The following is a 19,668-nucleotide window of genomic DNA, read 5'->3' on the forward strand; positions in this document are numbered from 1 at the left end:
CCTTCGTAAATTGAATTCGCGATTTGTTCCCCACAAGTTGACCGACGCCAAAAAATATATCAAATTGAACACTGCAAGGACCTCATTAAAACCGTTCGTAAGGACTCAAACTTCTTTGAAACGATCGTTACTGGTGACAAAACGTGGTGTCCTGAGTATGAGCCCGAAACAAAGCGCCAGAGCGGAGACCATGAGAAGAGGGGCATCCGAAAAAAAGTGCTTGGAGAAGTCAAAAGTAAAGACAATGCTGATTTGTTTCTACGATTCCACGAGCATTATCTATAAAGAATTCATTCCGGTTGGGCAAAAGGTCAGTGGTGAGTTTTATCTCGAAGTTTTGAAGCGATTGATAGCGAGAATTCGTCGTGTACGGCATCAATATCGTGACGACCGACCGTTCGTCAAAACACAGTCACTATAACTCGGCTTCTAATGAAACAAATGTCATAAACAGTTGACACAACACTAATGAAGGTTGCCACTTTCTACAACAAAAAAAGATAACAGGTGGCGACACTAGTTTATTCTATTGTCGAAAAGTTCGGTTTCTTTTTGGACTTAGGGTGTGTGTGTGTGTGTGTGTGTGTGTGTAGTAATTAATTTGTAAGAAGCATACCCACTCAAACTGGAGATTAACACTATTGATTACATTCATTCTTGATTTGTTTCCTTGAAATTAAGGTGAATTTTGACTTAATAACTTGAATTCAAAAGGAACGGAAATCAACGCAGTTGAGTATCAATTTAGCTATACATAAAAAGAGAACTCTTTCACACATTGTTTCATTCACAAAATTATTTATAGCTTACAACACTGCAAACAAAAATATATATTCCGAAACAAACGTAATTTTTACAGAAATGAACGAAATTTTATTAAATACAAAACAAAATTTGTAAAATTTGTATTTAAACATAAACAGTTCTAAAAAGAACTGGACGATGGACTGAGTCCTTGACTCTTTATCCCGTCATCTGAATGAAGAGAATCTGTGTGGAATGAGTGTTATTGAGCTAAAAGCTCTGGTCATGGCTGGGTAACGGCAATAGCCAAGCCTCAGTTAAAACTTCATTGGCTACAGCATTGCCATTTGTTACCCTGGGAGTCCTAGAAAGAACTTTTTTTTTCCCAAGGTCCTTAAACAGAGAACTAATATCCTTATATCCTTATAAGGACTGGCTTAAAGAGGCGAAGCAAGAATGCTTTTCATATTCCCCGTTATCTGTAGAGGACAGTGTAGGGATAAGGTGTTATTGAGCAATTAAAGCTCTGATCATGGCAGGAGGGTAACAGCAATAACCGAGCCTCAGTTAGAACTTCATTGGCTACAGCATTGCCATCCATTACCCTCCAAGGGTATTGGATGAATCAATCACCGCATCTCACGGTCGATTGTCTAAACAGAGAACAAAATTTGTGGTAGTTATATGTATTGCAATCAAGTAAGAAACATTATGGTGTATAAATTATTACACTTTAAATTATCTACAGTATTACTAATACAATCGAAAATAAATCTGATTATGTATATTATATATATATATTAAAGTGTTGTTTAGAATTTATACATTTACTGACATTTCAAGTAATGTATTTATAATCTTAAATAAAACGATATTAGGATTAAAACAAAAAAAAAAAAAACATACCAAATAAAAAGTAATATAGTTGTCTAGAATCTACTGTGCTGGTGTTCCCTTTATTTACCCCATGAAATAGATACCATCTGTCTCGGAAGTTGTCTTACAGTCAGCAAGAAAATATTTGAGCTACACATCGGCTTAAAACTTCAAATCATTTACTTTATTGAATAATATATGATCGCATCTGTATTTCTTAAGATTTACAAAATATTAATATAAACATATTAATGCAACAATCGTATCTCTAATCAAGATGTTTTAAGTCTGTTTCTTCCAATGTAAGTAAAATAGTTCGGGGAAAGCAATTCATGTTAAAATGAAAGGCAATTTTATGAGACTGGAACAGCACTAACCCACTCCTGATCTCTGTAAGGATCAGTTGACAAACATGCAAGAAAATGCATCGTCTTTGTTTACACGAAATAAATATAAGAAACACAGTGAAGATCGAATCGACCAAGAGATGATGGAATGATGCTACTGAGATCTCAGTAGCATCATTCCATCATTCCACTCATATTCCACATCTGAGATCTCAGCTGTGGAATATGAGTGGAGCACAATAATTTAATAGTGTTCGTAAAAGCGCAATTTTGTCACGGAAATCACAAAACTTGGTTAGGTTAAAACTGTTTTTATCTGAAGAGCAAACAAAGAATAGGATCAGTTAAGCAGAAGAGTACCTTAACTAGACAGGTCAGGATTACATACTGGAGTTTAGTAATGAAAGAACATTTACGCTGAGGGGATAACAGCACCCTTCAGCTTTCGTGAAAAATAGAGATTTTAATGGTATATCTTTCTCAATCAAGTAACCAACGCCTGTCACAGTTGGGTTACATAAGTGGAAATAATACAGGCTGATTGCAATTGCAGATGGAATCATGGTTGCTCAAGGCCATGAGAATGTTCTAATGCTGAACAGCACTGCTGACTCATTTCCTGATAACTCCGTTTTCCAAGATAATACATTATACATGAAACCGAACTTGTGAAATAGTTTTGAGCCATGCCAATCTCAATATCTATACCAGCCAACATTTTTGTTGACTGGTATAGCTATTGGATCACTGACAACAGAATGAATTTTATTCTGTTGGAAGCTATTTTATTAGCTATGCCAACAAAACACGATAGTGTTGGTATAAGTATTAGCATTGAAAACAGAATGTTCTTGCAACCTGCATTTAAAAAACTAGTCTTCCCTGAGTGATAAAAATTTATTCTAAAAAAAGCAGTATGTTTGTTTAATAATGTTAATTATATAGTTTATTCATTTATATTTCCAACCTTCAAAAAATAAAATCATTTATATTTTTAAGGCTAACTGTACGCTAGGCCCAATCGCAAAAGCTCTGATGGTAGATAAACTGCGCATGTGCATAACCTTTACGCAGAAAACATTCTGAATGACAATGGCTGTGATAAATTCAACTTGGAAGTAAGAGAAAAACTTATCAAATAATACTTACCCCACCCCAGCCTAAAGACCTTGCTAAATCATTGCCGGTACCTAAGGGAAGAACTGCTACAGGAGGAGGAGGGAAAATTTCGATCTCATCAAGGACGGATAGTACCCAGCCAACTGTCCCATCACCCCCACAGGCGAGAATACGGAGATTGGGAACTTTCTTATATAGTGTTAACCTACGAAGGGGGAAATGCATAATATAAGCACTGAAATGGGTGAATACCAGTCAAACTTAAAGAATTTCAATAAATAGTGATGCAGTGTTCCTATACTCAAAGTTATTCATTTAAAATAAAATAATAATAATATATTGAAAAATTACAAATTACATTAAATATTTAATGTTCATGCTTTGTACTAAATAAACAATCACTTCATACGAAATCATGATAAACAAAATATAATTGTTTACTAGATAAAATTCAAGTAAATTTACTGCCCTCTAGTGGCACGTGTAGAAATCACTTCAAATTTACATTTTATAAATATGTACTTTTGAAGGCTAATCGAAATAGATTACCGCCAGAGGACTACATTAAGTCAACGATCACTACATGTGAATGGCGATACACGTCTGTCATAACTGTTGTTTGTCGCCTCCTCTCATACTTATTGGGAGAAGCGGCTATTATTTGCTGACAATGACATCAGATATCCAAAGCACGTTCCACGTATCGCCGAAAAAATGAAAGCGACATTGACAACTTTGACGTCATCGTACAAGTTTCGTGCATTAGTCTTGTCAGTGATGTAATGGGTACGCAAAACTTGCATTAAGAAAAAACAGTAAGCAATTAGATGAACTGGAAGGATGTTCGCGAATCAATAATTGTCATGTTAAATGTTATTGCAACACTCTTAGAGCTGCACTTACTGAACGAGGATGTGTATTGCTTACCCAGCTAGAGGTCCTCCTTGACTAAGGTCGAATACTTGCCGGGGATTAAGCAACCATTGGAATTTTTGCATGAGTTTTAATCCCTGGTTTCCTCCACTCTTAGGGTTGATGAAGACAAGAACGGGTTTCGATGTGGTTGAAGGAATGGGCTTGATGATAAATGTTTTTTGGACCTGTTCGCTATCACCCTACGGAGAAAAACAAAATTATAACCTATTATATTTTTAAGTAGCGCATTAAATAGAATTACAAAAGGCAGGATTTCTCTGAAGGGAATGAGTAACTGACTTCGAGTTAACTTCTTCGTACTATTATCAGTCAATATACAATGAAACATTTGCTACATGTTGACCTTTCCGACAGAAGCATGCACCCTTCCTCAAAAGCTTGCGTAAATCTCTTACACGTGTCCCTCTCGTTGTTTAAACCACCGCGACAGAAATGTTTAAAATAGTCTCTGATAAACTTGTAGGAAAGATTAAAAATCATGTTATAGTAGGCATACCTTCAATGCTAATGATAACTTTAATTTTTAATGCACCGGGAAAAAAGTCGTTATATTAAACTCCTGGCTTCCTCGTCAACTAAACAGTAACTCTCTATAATTAGTTTGTTTACATGCGTACACGTCTCATGACAAGAAACTAAAACACTTTCAACGAAAAAAAATCAAGGTATCCAAATTAAACTTAAAGAAACTTTATTTATATCTCTAAGAGAGAAAAAAATCATAACTTCTTGTTTCTAACAGACTTAAACCATCCCTGGTCCGCAACATCGAATTAAAAACAATAGCATACAAATTAAAAAGGAATATCTTCGTAGCTACTACGAAAATATTCCTTTTTACTATCACCTGCAATGCTATTTACATATGCAAAACAGCAGCTCCAAATGGCTTCTCAGTGCCCAGCACTAAAACCCAAGAAATGTTACGATTTTTACCGATCCACGATAAATATCGCAGTGCTCCAAGCTACGATTTCCAAGTCATGTTTTCGCCATTTGTCTTCAACCAAGGCTGATCTAGCTTCTTGTCCAGAAAAAGGAAACACATATTCAGTTTAAATCGTTAACTGAAGAAAATTTTCCTTTTCTTTTTCGACATCCCAGTATCAAGAACAGAAGACTTAACTAACCAGTATACATTCAATCTTTCTAATCTTCATTCGAGTCAGAAGATAAGCACAGTTTAAAAAAATACTTGTTCAAAAGACTCACCGTATATGTTCAAATGAGCCAATATCCTTTTTTATTATATTCATATGATAAGAATAGTTATATGAATTTTTCCCTTCTCTATTGAACTTATATTGGCAGGAATATTATTCTGACAAATGCAAGTTTATTTGACTCTGAATAGTAGTATTACGTATTATTATCATGCAGTCTAATTTATAATTAGTAGTAATAAACATTGGAATTATTTTTTATTACCTTGTTGATTTCTAAATAGGTTTCATCCAGTTAGTTTAATGCCCATTGATAATGTTGGATAAGAATGAATATTATTTTAAGTACTGTATTTAAGTTAACCGAATATTAAAGTAGTAATATTCTTATTTATTTAAATTCTGTACATAAAGCTGCTATACATTGGATAGGGCGCTTTTATTGACGAAGTGCTTGATGCGTACGTCGTAAAAATAAGTGATAATTATCTACGACGAAACATAAAAATTTTAGCGAAACTGGATGGGATGAGAAGTTTCTTGAATGATACGATTCAAATAACAAACAGTGATTTGTTCCTGAAATGGTAAAGTGCTTTTCTAAAAATTGAAAACAAAATCTTAATCAGAACGACAGATCCGGACATCTGCCAATATTACATTGTAAAGGAAAACATTAAAAAAAAAGAGAAATGATCCATAGGAAACGACAGCCATTTGAAGTGTTAAAATTATAGCAAAAAATAATTAACTCCTCTAGCGAGACCGTAGACTAAATGTTAATTGCCAATTTAAACAAACATACCCCCTTCCAAAGAAGAAGAAAAAAAAAAAAAAAACGAGAGGAAGTCTACTTCAAAAATGTATGTCTTTATTGTCACTAAAGATGAATGCACATATTCCAATCTAAACAACTGATCTATTTGAAACCCATTTCATATTAATCAATTTTGTGTTAAAAAAGGAATTTTAGATGGCGCTGTTTTTCGTCTAAAACTTATGGGGGGGGGGGGTAAAATAATTTCTAATTTATTATCAAAATACATCCTTAATAGGATTTTTCTCATAAATAAAACCATTCTAAATTTAAAATTTGGCAGAAGCTTTTTTTTAAATAATAATAATAGGTTTTAACTCATTTACATTTCAGTAACAAACTGTGTGTTATAGCCATGAATTTTCGTTTAAACTTAAAAGAACCGGAGCCACCCTTCTTCGTCAAGCGGCTCGAGAAAATTGTGACTACATTCTTACCTCTTTCTTATTCTTTCGTTTCGACGAAATCTTTCTTTTAGGTGTTCTCCTCAGCGACGATTTGAACGATCCCTATTTCACAAGAAACAGAAGAAAATAATGGTGAAATAAAAATAGAACAAAGCGGGAAGATTTTAAACATAAAAGATGATATTAAGTACTTAATGTGTTTTTTTTTCTTTAAAAAAAAGTAATCCTGAAAAAGAAGTACTCTTAATGTTCTGGAACTCTCACCCATAATCTCGTAACCAACGTCAACTGTCCATTGAAGTGAACTACAACAGTTCGATACTAACGCTTGATGTGCTTGTTGCACGCGACCTACTGAATACTGTTGTCCTACGTCATCGTGCACAATTTAGAGAAGTGGAACAGCTTTGGTTTTATTTGTTAATGAATGTTATATAGTCACGCGAATTATTTTTGCTAAGATGCTCTATACCTTAACGAAATAATACAGGATTCACAAAGCTACACTAATCCATTGAACGTACAAGTCAACTACTATATATTATCTTAAACAATCGCATGATGACCTATTTTTAGATTTGATATAACCGTAATTATATAGACTTTAAGTTATTTAAAATAATAAAAATAAATTAAAACAAATTAGAATTTAAATTTTTATTTTAGATTTAAATATTTTTAATAAAATTTTACTAAATAGTTAAATATACTTATACACCATAAAAATATAATGATGTTTCCTCACTAACAAATTGCACTATTCCAAGTTGCATTTAATTCTGCTTCGAATATCAGCAAATTATTAAATTTTGCGGAATATGACAAAAATTCCTATTAGTGGTGAAATTTGGAATGGAAATTGGAATGGATTTTTAAAATCGTTAAGTGAATTAAATTCCCACAGAAATGCCACCGAGCTACTAGATTTTATCTAATGATGAAGTGTGCAATCTTTTCTCTATAGGCGGAGTAGGTACACCAAATAAAGCTCCCTGTAACGAAGCTAAAATCCCATGAGTGAAATAAAGGGAAGGGTTAGTTTGTGTACACGTGGAAATGGAAAAAATATGATAATCAGGCTACACGATGCATGCAACTATCTAGCAAGTGAATAAAAATTTACACGATTGTAAACTTTTCTTTGAACTTTTTTTAAATATGTATGCGGAATTTAGTTCCGCATACATATTTTAAAAAATTACGTATGCGGAATTAACAAAATTATGCTTCCATTCTTTACAGAAATCTTGAACTAAATAATGTCTGTTTATGATGAATTGTTTATTTACCTCGTTTTATTTTTCACTGAAATAACTAATACTGAATGCTTCCACAATGCAGCTTGACTGAAACTAGGAGCATTTATTGCCAAAAATTACTAGACTTTTTTTTTTGATCATTTCTAAACCTTCTGAAATTTTGCTTACATGGTATAATTCTGAATATTCTGATCCATTTTTGAGAGGGAAACAATTTAACGAAGTATGAAGTCCCTATTTAGATGTATTTTATTGTTAATGAAATAAAAATGAAAATAAATTTTCGGAAAGTATAATATATTAAATTTAATAATAATATTGCGTTATATTTCTCTATTTTGAAGTTTCTTTAAAAACTAACAATACACCATTTAATATTTTAAATGAAATTTTTACACAAATTAATAATAGATTTCATGTTTGAATGTATCGTCCCAGCGCCATATCTTTGCTGGAGTGCCGCAGGGATCTCTACTGGCTCCATTGCTGTTTTCTGTATACATGCCAGACATCCCACACAATCCGATGACTTCCATTTTAGCACTGTATGCGGACGATACGGCAATACTAACCAGATCTCTCAGTCCCCACTTCGTTACCAGAAAGCTTCAAGAAAATCTTCTAAAGCCGGAGGGTTGGTTCTCCAAGTGGAGATTGGAAGTCAACCCCCTGAAAAGCTCAGTGGTTCTCTTCTCAAAAAGGCCAATGTCTCCTGCAGGAGATGTGTTACTATTCAATACTAAAATTCCCTGGCAGAAAGAAACAAATTACCTGGGTGCGATTCTCGACAAAAAGCTATCTTTTAACCAACATATCAAGTCTGCATGTGCAAAACCATCTAAAGCCATAGCTCAGATCTACCCGCTAATTAATAGAAATAGCAAACTCAGCAACAAAATCAAATTGCAGCTATACCAGATGACGATTCGTCCTATAATCACTTATGCCTCTCCAGCCTGGAGCCACACCTCTAATACTAACATTATTAAGATACAGCGAGTGCAGAACAAGTGCTTGAGAATGATTTTGAACGCCCCGTGGTATGTTAGAAACAGCCAACTCCACAGAGACACATATATTCTCTCTTATCTACAATCCTTAGCTTCCAAATTTTTTCTAAAGACGTCCACACATCCCAATGATTTGGTTCAACAAGCTGCAGCATACGAGCCAACGGACATATTTAAATATAGAAGACCAAAAACTATATTAGCCTCCTATAGCGATACATAATCTCCATGCCCATTCAGGGCGAGCAAACTGCTCGTAAATTTTACCCTCACTGTAACCACGACAGATAGTGGGGAATATGAAAAGCATTTTGCTTCACCCTTAAAGAATAAATGTCAATTGTCAATGTTTGAATGTGTGGCAATGCTGTAGCCAATGAAGTTCTGAGTTCTATTGCTGTTACCCTCCTGCCATGATCAGAGCTTTAATTAATAGCTCAATAACACCTTATCCCTACACTGTCCTCTACAGATAACGGGGAATATGAAAAGCATTCTTGCTTCGCCCCTTTAAGCCAGTCCTTTTTTTTTCTTATAATAATATGTTTGAATGGGGATTAGGAAGAGAGATTGATCGACTGTGAGATGCGGTGATTAAAATACTCTTGGAGGGTAATGGATGGCAATGCTGTAGCCAATGAAGTTCTAACTGAGGCTCGGCTATTGCTTTTATCCTCTTGCCATGATCAGAGCTTTAATAGCTCAATAACACCTTATCCCTATACTGTCCTCAACAGATAATGGGGAAGATGAAAAGCATTCTTGCTTTGCCCCTTTAAGCTAGTCCTTATAAGGACTATATTTGAATCCATTGAGGATGTAACATCACCACTTTAATCTAACTACACAAATCAGTCTAGGGATATCGCAATAAAAAGCGATCGCAGAAATACATGTACGATAGTTCCAAATACAAATTTTGAATTCATTTTGTGTGAATCCAGACTACAAAATAATGCCATTCCTAAATTTAGAGCTTTGAGGAAATGAGCAACAAAAGTCAAAAGTATATTTCCATATTATACCACGCTTAGAAGTTAATAAACTTGATCTTTATGTAACATACATCAGAGTCGCCTCTTCCTGGAAAACCTTCACTAAATCCTGCAGATGTGACACGCAAATGATTTCCGCAAGTTTCCTATAAGTAGAAATTTCCATGTAGGGTTTAGTTCCCATTCACCCGACTTCCCTCCATGACCCTATTATCTATTTTGGGCACAAAGAATAGATTTCCATTATTCTCTGCTTGCATTAACCTGAATGATGTGAACTATTTCTTTCGAATATGACCTAGCAACACTAGAGGCATAAATTTTGCTAATAGAAACTTACCTTGCGGGGTAATTTGATAATCCAAGATGGCGGGACAATAACGTTACAATGACTGCCAAGTGTACAAGGTTCTGCAACGCGCTGCATAGTAAAACAAGTGGTTTTGTTGTGATAGGCAGTGTGGCACCAGGAACAACTAATCGCTACCATTTCCTGTAAAGAGAACATTATCCAATTACACATGCAGGAGTTAGGAAATTAAAACTAAAAAAAAAGAACTTAAGGGGGCGAAAAATAATTTAAATTATTTATTTGGCATACGTTATCCTTAAGTTTACCTTTTCGAATGGGATGGAAAAGCAAATTGCCCCTACCTTTCCACCAAAAGGCAGTTTGCTCTGGAAAGACTGGAAAAGATAAATAAAGAGAATCAGTAAATGTTCAACGAAATGGATAAAATAAGAAGCAATAATGCTGATGTTGCAATACTATTTGAATTTCGAAACATTAATCAAAAATTTGCTGTCGATACTAGTAGGCATTGCTAGAAGATAAAATTCCTATCGCAACTTACTTCTACGACAATGTACGGATTATTTTATTTAAAGTCACGTGAAGTTTATCGCCATGAGCCGCAAATAATGAATAAAAGGGTAAAGCAAATATCTTGCAAAGGTTAGTTTTTTATTATGTGATGCCAAAAGCATTACATAAGAATTACATACACTTGACCTTAGAACTTAGGCAGAAGAAATGACAGTGATGAATTTATATCATAGGAGTGTGAATTAAAATGACTTGCCTCTTTAAAAAAAAATTAATATAAACACTTCCATGGAAGTTTATTATTTAAATTATATAATATCTATTTTGTCAGGAATTTCTAGTATAATTGGTAAATATTGGAAAAAAATCTTTCTACACCTATTCAATATTTCATTAAATAAACTATAAGAGTGCAATTTTATTCTTTTCATAATATTTGGTTTCACTTCAAATATTATACTTTGGTTTTAATATTAATATTACAATTTGGTTTCACTTCAAATATTATACTGCATCTGGTTTCATTTTAAATATTATACTGTATACGAGAACTTTAGGTGCTTCCTTTTGACTTGGACAACGATTGTGAACCCTAGTCCTGAGGGACGGGGGTTGGGAGGACCCCATACGAATGAAAAACTTGTGTTCCCAAATCTGGAGGAGGAGGAAAATATCAACAGGACATGATTAAAAATGTTAAACTGAATATTGTCTAAATTTTTTTTACTTAATGCAAACGATTTTTTTTTTTTTACAAAGTGATATTTTCACTAAGAGTTTATTAATAACCGCTAGAATTGTGCGCTGCATATTAGACTCACGATTTTGGAGAGGATGGTTTTATTCTACGCACGCGAAGACAAGATGAATTTAATAAGGCGCGAAAAAATAGACTGAACTGAAGACGTCAAGAACATATCAAAAATTTAAGGATTCCCTGATTGAAGTATTGCGAACGGACGTATACGTAAATGTTGATTTTAAAAACGCAGGTAATCATGAGAGCGAGTGGGAAACTGATGACGCATGTCTTCACACATCTCTGAAAAAAACACCAACCTACGAGACAAAAATATTCATAAAAAGCAGATGGTAGACGATTTTCATCGACTGGCATGTGCCAATGCCCTCCTTATTGGAGGCTAAAAGGTGGCTTGTAAAAGTGCCGTGTTTAGTGATACGCAATAAAAAAAATAAAGCACTTCTTGAGAAGGGTACACATTACCCAGAATTTTAATGAGTATTGAACAAGGAAGATCCTGATTGACAAGTAGAATTTTTTATGTGTATTAGCAGCCAGAATGAGGATTTGTTGACAAAAGTGGTATTTAATAGATCTTTAAAAAAAAAATAAACATTTCAGTGTCTAAAATGAAATATTAAAATTAAATTAAATAAAAAAATTGTTATTTATTAAATAAATATGTAGACTGGACTACTGCATAATGAAGAAGTATATGTTTTTCTGCTGGAGGTTAAAACGTGGGATTGGATGTTTTGATGATCTATCTTCTACTTAAAATGTGTGGTCATTTTTGAATCTTAACTGGAGAATTCTTTAGCACATCCTCCATCATAACCTCTGTGGATTTCTTCTGGAGGCAAAAGATAATTTACACCTTTCATTTTTCATCCACTGACGAACTTAAAACATTTGTTAGACATTACTCTGAACACTTATAAGCATCTTCTGTACTTCCATGTTTGCCACTAAATTTCCCTTGGTTAATGTCGAAGGGAAATTTACTGAAAAAAAAATCTGTTAATTCCAAATTAATATTTGAAGAAATATCTTCATATATCCATTTTTATGATCTTAAGATGATGTTTAAAACCCTACATAATATGTGAACAAGCATAAAAAACTCCACATCTTAGATATTCCTGGATGGTGCATCAATTATCAAACAACTGAATCTAGAGCTTGAATTGAAAGCCAAACGGCTATTTTTCTGGCATCCTTAATAATAATAAGGGGATACAAATCCCTTGTTGTTCAACTGCCAGTAAGCAAAACTCTAAGATCGAGAACTACGAATCCATGAGTTTCATATATACCGAAAAAACTATCGGCGAATCCAAGTGTAAATGACCACTTGGTAGTGCCACACCAAGGCAACTCGAAGCAAAGGTGGAGCAAGCTCCCTGACTATCCTTGATATTTTCTCATAATGTAAAAACACAGCCCCTAGGGATGTAATAATGTAATTACATTATGAGGAGAGGTCACTACCCAGACCGGTTTCAACCTTTTTTACATTATGAGAAAATATCAAGGATAGTGAGGGAGCTTGCTCCACCTTTGCTTCGAGTTGCCTTGGTGTTGTACTACCAAGTGGTCATTTACACTTGAATTCGCCGATAGTTTTTTTCGGTATATATGAAACTCATAGATTCGTAGTTCTCGATCTTAGAGTTTTGCTTACTGGCAGTTGAACAACAAGGGATTTGTATCCCCTTAATTATGAATGTCGAGCTGTTTCTGATATATATTTTGAATACTTTATCAATGCGTAATAAAGCTTTGTCTTATCGAATAGTCCTACCAAATTTTTACACTTAAAAAAGGTCTCAATTAAATTGATTGATCCAAAATACTTAACGTTCATAAAATTTATTCAGCCAGAGCAGGACTTATTATACACCTATGAACGAATAAAGAATCACTCTGTAGCATTTTAAAAATCATAAATTATGTTTAGGAGACAATAGTGATACCATGATTTTTTCTTACCTTGCTACAGTGCTGACATTTTCCTTTTTGATTCCTTCTGTGGACCCAGTGGTGACTGATCACAGTTTGCTAAGGGATAAGAGGGGAGGGGATAAATAAGACATTAGCTTTTTACACAATATATTTAAACAGAAAAAGTAATTAAACATTAAGTAATTAGGCTGAACTAACCTCTCTATATTGCCTGATTCCAACGTCTTTGAAAGTGGGTTTACAGGCAAATTTGATCTGCAAAAACAAACAAAAGAATTAAGAGTAAAGTCAAAGTACTATAGTAGGTTAAACAATTCTGAGCAATTAATTGAATAAGGTTACCTTATCTGTAAGAATGCAGCCTTTATGGGCAGTTATTCGGCATGCAGAACATTTCATCCGAGGACCCCGCTTCTGTAATGATAAATGAACTCGATTAGCTACGAGATATAAGGCGATATTCTAGTCAAAGATGGAACACAGAGTCATGATACTAAACTGATTGTTTTTGCTTAAGCTAGAAAAAAAAAACAAGAAATTAAAGAGAACAAACAACCATTTGGTTTCTGTCAAACAACAAATATTGTATGCTACGTGAACGACACTTAATGTCAATTATATGGGTTTACTATTGTAAGTAGCTTCAATGCTCACAGGGGTAATAGAAAAGAATTAGCCATTTACAGGTTAGGCATGTGGTCCTCTTCGTTACATAATGGATCTTGCAGATAAAAGTGGTACATAACAGACCCTAGTATTCGAACGAATGAAACATCCATCAAGATCAGGAAGCGAATTATATTAAAAATATGCTCGAGAAAAATTTCTGTTGTACATCAAAAGAAACAAGGTCTCTCCACTATCTTTTAATGATGAATAAATAAAAAGATAGCGAAGTAGTTCGATAGGGACCATTAAGAAAACAAATGATAATAATGCAAGTCGTGGATAAACATTTGAAATAGGCGGCTGCATACGTTGTAGAGAATATAAATACTGTAATTGGAAAAGTTCTTCGGGATTGTAACCATTCTATAAATGTTGGATGTCTTTAGTTTGGAGCCCGTGACATCATCTCTATTTCTAGCAGGCGAAAAAGAAAAAGAAAAAAAACGGATAATCAGACTATGTTTACCAATCACAGTAGTACAATAGGCTGTAACTTCACAAATCCTTCGTTGCCTAGATACGCTATTAAGACACAACACTCATCTAACAGCGGAGATGGAAAGAAAGAAAGGCGATACTCGTTAAACATGCAGTGATTTGTTGCCTCCAAGTCATTTTTCTTGTGCAACGCAATCAGGCGTGTTTGCGATAAAGAAATTTCAGATCTTTACAGTATACTAAGAATGTGTGCAAGCAAACCGTGAGTTATTTTGGTGCGCTGTTAGTGCGGACGGAAATTTGCTGTCCTTAAAATAACTTTACCAGACGAGTAACAAGACCTTTGAGGTCAAAGGAAAATAGCTTACGTATGACGTATACAAAAAAAAAAAAAAAGCGAAGAAGCTCAAAGCTTTAGAGAGAGAGCTTTTCCTAAAGGGCACCAGCGGTCAGGAGTTTGCGGGATGGTGTTTATCATACAACAACAAACACCGAGAACGAATCGTCTGGATTTGCAGATGTACAACAAACAAGTGGTAAAGGATGTCGGGTTAAGTAAGCATTGCACGTTTTTGATAATCGAGATCTTTGTCGTTGTTTTTTTTTTTTTTTTTTTGTCACTTACCGTACATTCTTTTTCAGTCACATAACACAGATCACCAGATGCGTTCGTAACTGTCCACATGTGATCCTCAAGAATGGCAGTTTCCTGAAAAAAAAAATATGAAAACCAGTAAGACAAGCCCGTTTGATAATAAGCGCAAAAAAAAAAAAGTTATCTTCTCTGGTTGCAATTTTTAATTCAACATGACGTCTAGCAAAATAATTTAATTTTGAGAAAAAAATAAATTAATGTTTCACTATCAGTCCTTTATAATCCTGAGTAAACACTTTAAAGTATCGTTATTTCTCTTTTCTGATCAGTGTTGATAATTTTTTACGAGTGTTTTGTAAACCTGTAGTACCTTGCTACCGTACGTCGGCCAAGAATATTCGTTTTAAATTAAATTTTTAAAAAAATTTAAAATTTGTCATGTGACACCTTTTTTGGCAACTCGTATGGTAAAGTACAAGTTCTGCATCACTTCAACCTGAATATTTACGTCTAGGCCTGGCTCCCACTGACGAGACTTCAACAAAGGTCGAAACCGGTGCGGTCTGGCTCTGATGATCTGAGAGGCTCTGCTTGGGGGGGGGGGAGGTTTTTGCCTGTCTCTGAGTGGAGCCACCGCTTAGACTGGGTAGAGCCAATGCTGAGAAGTTCTTATCGGTGATGGGGTGAGCCTGTCACTGAGTGGAACAACGCTGAGTTGGGAGATCTTTCGGGTTCGTCTTATTTTTAGACCCGCTTCACCTATACAAAGGTCGAAACCGGTCTGGGTAGTGATCCCCCCCATAATGTATGACATCATACATGTCCGCTAGGAGATGTGTTTTACATTATGAGAAATACTAAGGATAGTGATCAGAGTTTACCCTGCCTTTACTACGGGTTGCTCCTGTCATGAAAGGTTTGCTTACGCTTGGATCCGCCGAAACTCTTATAGTTTCTCTATTCGGCATGAAACTCTTGTAGTTGCTCTATTCGGCTTTGAAATAATGCTGGATTCAATATCCATTTAATGTGAATAATATATTTATTTATTTATTTATATTTTTTTACAGATTAAACCGAAATGGAATTAAACTGTTTTCTAACTTCTTAGATAAATAGTCCCACTTACTCCGAAATTGAAACGCTTATATAAATTTCATTAATGATCTTAAATATCAAATTATATTAAAACCCATCCTGCCAAAGTTAAGTTATAATTTGTGAGCGAAGAACTAAAATCCAGAACTCTTAAATCATTTATTAAAGGCAGTAAATAACAAAAAAGTGTTAAATATTGCTAAAAATATCGATGAAACTTTAATTAAATTGTTTTTTAGTTAGTTTTATTACATTTTTTAGAAATAATACATTTTAATAGCATAATTAATAAAGTAAACCTCTAATCTTTTTATATAATCTTATAAGTGGTACTGATTGAAATGGTATCAAGTACTTTGGGAGATTGGATCAATCGACCGTGAGATGCGGTGATTGATTCATTCAATCCAATACCCTTGGAGGGTAATGGATGGCAATGCTGTAGCTAATGAAGTTCTAACTGAGGCTCGGCTATTGCTGTTACCCTCCTGCCATGATCAGAGCTTTAATAGCTCATTAACACCTTATCCATACACTGTCCTCTACAGATAACGGGGAATATGAAAAGCATTCTTGCTTCGCCCCTTTAAGCCAGTCCTTATAAGGACTATAAGATCAAGTACTTTGTTTTCTCAATTGTCGTTCATGGTTTTCATTCCTGCATTACGTTTTAAAAGTTTCTTTAGAAACAATAAAGGCCATCATTTGATAGTGTAGAAATGAGTATTCGCAATCCTGTCAATGCTAAAGTCAAAAGTTAAAAATTTCAAAAGGTGTTTGCATACCGCAATGGGTGGGTTTTATTGAAATCTGTACAAAGTTTGTCGAGCTATTTTATTTTATTTTTGAATCGGATCATCTACCGAGACATGAAATAAGTGTAAAAACGTGTAGACATTATATACGACTCAACAGATTCTCACTGTTGAGAGATTCACGTGGTTCAACTTTGGTTTCGATTCTATCAATAGATCATTACTTGAGTATCAAACGAATATCAAAGCGTTTTATCTGATATAAGTAGTTTGAAGTAGTAGACAAAAAGGACGGATTACAATGAAATTTGGTATTTAGGATATCTAAGTAAAATTTGTCCGATCATTTCAATTTTCGTTTGAATACGATTAATTGTAGTGGTCAAATGTCATAATACCCAAGACAAAACTAGCCGATATCGCGTAACTTTTAACACTGGATGTTTAGAAGTATTAAGCAGAGTTCTCTGAATAACGTAAATCTGTCGCACACGAACTTTCGTGAAAACAGTTCAATAACTCGACTCTTAACAACTTCGAACTATAATTTTTGCAGGCAGTTTTAACAACTTGTAAAAGCTAATATTAATCGAGTGATTCGCTGTGAATCGATTAAAACCAATTCGATGTTAATAATAAATATTCGTATGTTTTAAAAAACACAAATTTGATTAAAGTAACAGTAATATGTTTCTCAAAATTCAATAGAATCAATTTCGGTAATAGTCTCGTTTCTATTTTTAATCAAAGTTTAGTTTATTTGCAATTCGATATCCTAAAAACAGATGTGACGCCAGCTTCCATGTCAATCAATATATAATCAATCAATCGTGTAAAAACACTGGTAGCTTCATAAACATTAAGCTAAATTGTGCTCAACTTATTAAATTTTGATAGATAAATTATTATTACAGCAATGGGTGAGAATTATTTAATTAAAAAGAAATGGCACAACGAAGATATTTCTAAATCAGGAAGTGTACAATACATAAAAATTGGAAACCTATGTCAACAAATAAAAATATATGTAACCTGCGCTTGTAGATCCTTAAAAATGCACTTATAGGAACAATTGATCTATGGACTTGCATTAGGCATACGTTTATAGGTGGTTTATCTGCAGGGCAAAAATCCGTAAAATTGAAAGGGCTGAAATTCATACTTAATGAGAAGATTATTAGAAAAAAAAAAAAAAAAAGTCATTCCGATCTGTAGATATTAAATTTCAGGAATAATTTATCCCTAATCAATTAGAGGCATAACTTAAGTTATTTAAATTCTTAGTTTAAATATTGTTTTAATTTATAATCGATGATGTATAAGAATAGACATAAAAAGTAAGTAATGGAGCGAAATGATTTGTTTTTAAAAGCACTACACATTAAAATAATGCGAGGTATTTAGCGAAACACTACTTGTAAATAAAATGTTTTTTCTTCATGCATTCCCCCCACCACCACCCCCAAAAAAATCAATTTATGTCTTCACTTATAAACTGCATTTAAGATGACTAAATATTCACGTAATTATGTCTTTCATATTTGCTCTTTTGATTTAACAATGACAATCTACTGAATTTTGTAAGGAGTGAAAGAAAATGAAACAGATTGAAGGATTTGTCCACACACTTAGACAGGATCGAACTATCCGCCATTTTTTTTCCTTTACAATGATCACTATTAGATTTAGCAGTTGTTCCGGATAATGTACGGAGGTTACAATTAACCGTGGTGGCCAAGGGTAAAATTAATTTAGGAATCTAGATTATGGGCGGGCTCGTGCAAGCAGGAGCAGCAGTGTCATGGTCATTTAAGAATTCCATTGGCTTTCAAATGTCAAGGCCGCATAGAAAGGAACCGAAGTAAACATGTTGACTTGCACACAGCCGGATATAAGAGGAGACTGACCTAAGTAGGATGCGGGTTAAATTAAAAGGCTCCGAGATGTGATAGGAGGGTGGAAGAGTGCAACACTCAGAAGAAAAAAATCCTTTCATTCAAGATTATCACGAAATCCACAACGGAACATAAATCCATGGATTTATCGGTGCAGACATTGTTTATGTAGGAAAAATTTCTCATCATAAACAAGTTAAGGGGATGATTACCACCTACTGTTAAGTTCGTAAAAACTCATGCGAGTCGTACTTATAGGATAACTCGCCTTCTCTATTTACAGATTTCAAAAGAGAGCGATAAAATCAGTCTGGTATGCAGCGATCCCAAATATCTCCTGCGATGAATAAGTGGTTTTAGCTTTCACCCCCCCCCGCTTCCTCCTCCTCATCCCACCAATAAATTTCATGGAGGGTGCACACTGATTTTTATTTGAAAGCAGCTAATGAAGTCATTGATCATTTTAAAACAAGCCTCTCCAAGAATGACTTCAGTTTAAAAGATTTTCATTTTTGAAGTGGACCGTGCTGTTAGCATGATTGCCACGATCGACCAAGCATTTCAGATAGGGTCGGTAATTGCTTCGTAATTATCATGAATGACATTGACGAAAATAGATCGCCATTTTCAAGAGTGGGATGGCTAGAACGGGGGGAGGAGAAAGAATCTTGTTCATCTAGGATTGACCTATCTAGTTGCGTCATAGTGTATCGTACAGGAGGCGATATATAATTCACTGTCATACCGGGAGAAAAAAAATAAATGCAGAAATGTACAGAAGGCTTAGGAGAAGACTGTCCAACATGCATTAGCAGACTGCTAATGCTTTTACGCAGTAAAGGAGAAATATCCTTTAACTTCCCCCCCTTCATTGTACTTTACAGTTGTACACATGTCTTGAACGAGGAGTTGCGTGATCAAACTGTGCGTTCATTTGGTGATTATAGTTAAGTGGTCGCTATGAAGCATCTTTAAGGGTCAGATGATCACAGAAGGAGGGATAATGTCTCCT

General features: G+C 34.4%; 1 protein-coding gene across 10 annotated transcripts in view; it reads right to left on the reverse strand.

Annotated features, from left to right (window-relative positions):
• rdgA (retinal degeneration A) overlaps positions 1-19,668 on the reverse strand; it is a 168,662-nt gene that overhangs the window by 81,172 nt on the left and 67,822 nt on the right. For 8 of the 10 annotated variants that reach the window (XM_090407092.1, XM_090407089.1, XM_090407094.1 and 5 more), the window contains exons 3-11: positions 14,939-15,022; positions 13,549-13,620; positions 13,405-13,461; positions 13,234-13,302; positions 10,292-10,360; positions 10,014-10,166; positions 6,440-6,511; positions 4,014-4,201; positions 3,117-3,291 (exon numbers count right to left, since the gene is read on the reverse strand). In XM_090407092.1, the coding sequence (XP_090263218.1) occupies positions 3,117-3,291; positions 4,014-4,201; positions 6,440-6,511; positions 10,014-10,166; positions 10,292-10,360; positions 13,234-13,302; positions 13,405-13,461; positions 13,549-13,620; positions 14,939-15,022 (939 nt within the window). Of the gene's footprint in view, positions 1-3,116; positions 3,292-4,013; positions 4,202-6,439; positions 6,512-10,013; positions 10,167-10,291; positions 10,361-13,233; positions 13,303-13,404; positions 13,462-13,548; positions 13,621-14,341; positions 14,488-14,938; positions 15,023-19,668 lie in introns of those variants that run through there. The other 2 variants (XM_090407090.1, XM_090407098.1) reach the window with 2 other exon arrangements.

Source organism: Typopeltis vanoorti, chromosome 17, assembly GCF_054136105.1.
Source record: "Typopeltis vanoorti isolate ZY-2024b chromosome 17, IOZ_Tvanoo_1.0, whole genome shotgun sequence".
NCBI classification, from domain to species: Eukaryota; Metazoa; Arthropoda; class Arachnida; order Uropygi; family Thelyphonidae; genus Typopeltis; species Typopeltis vanoorti.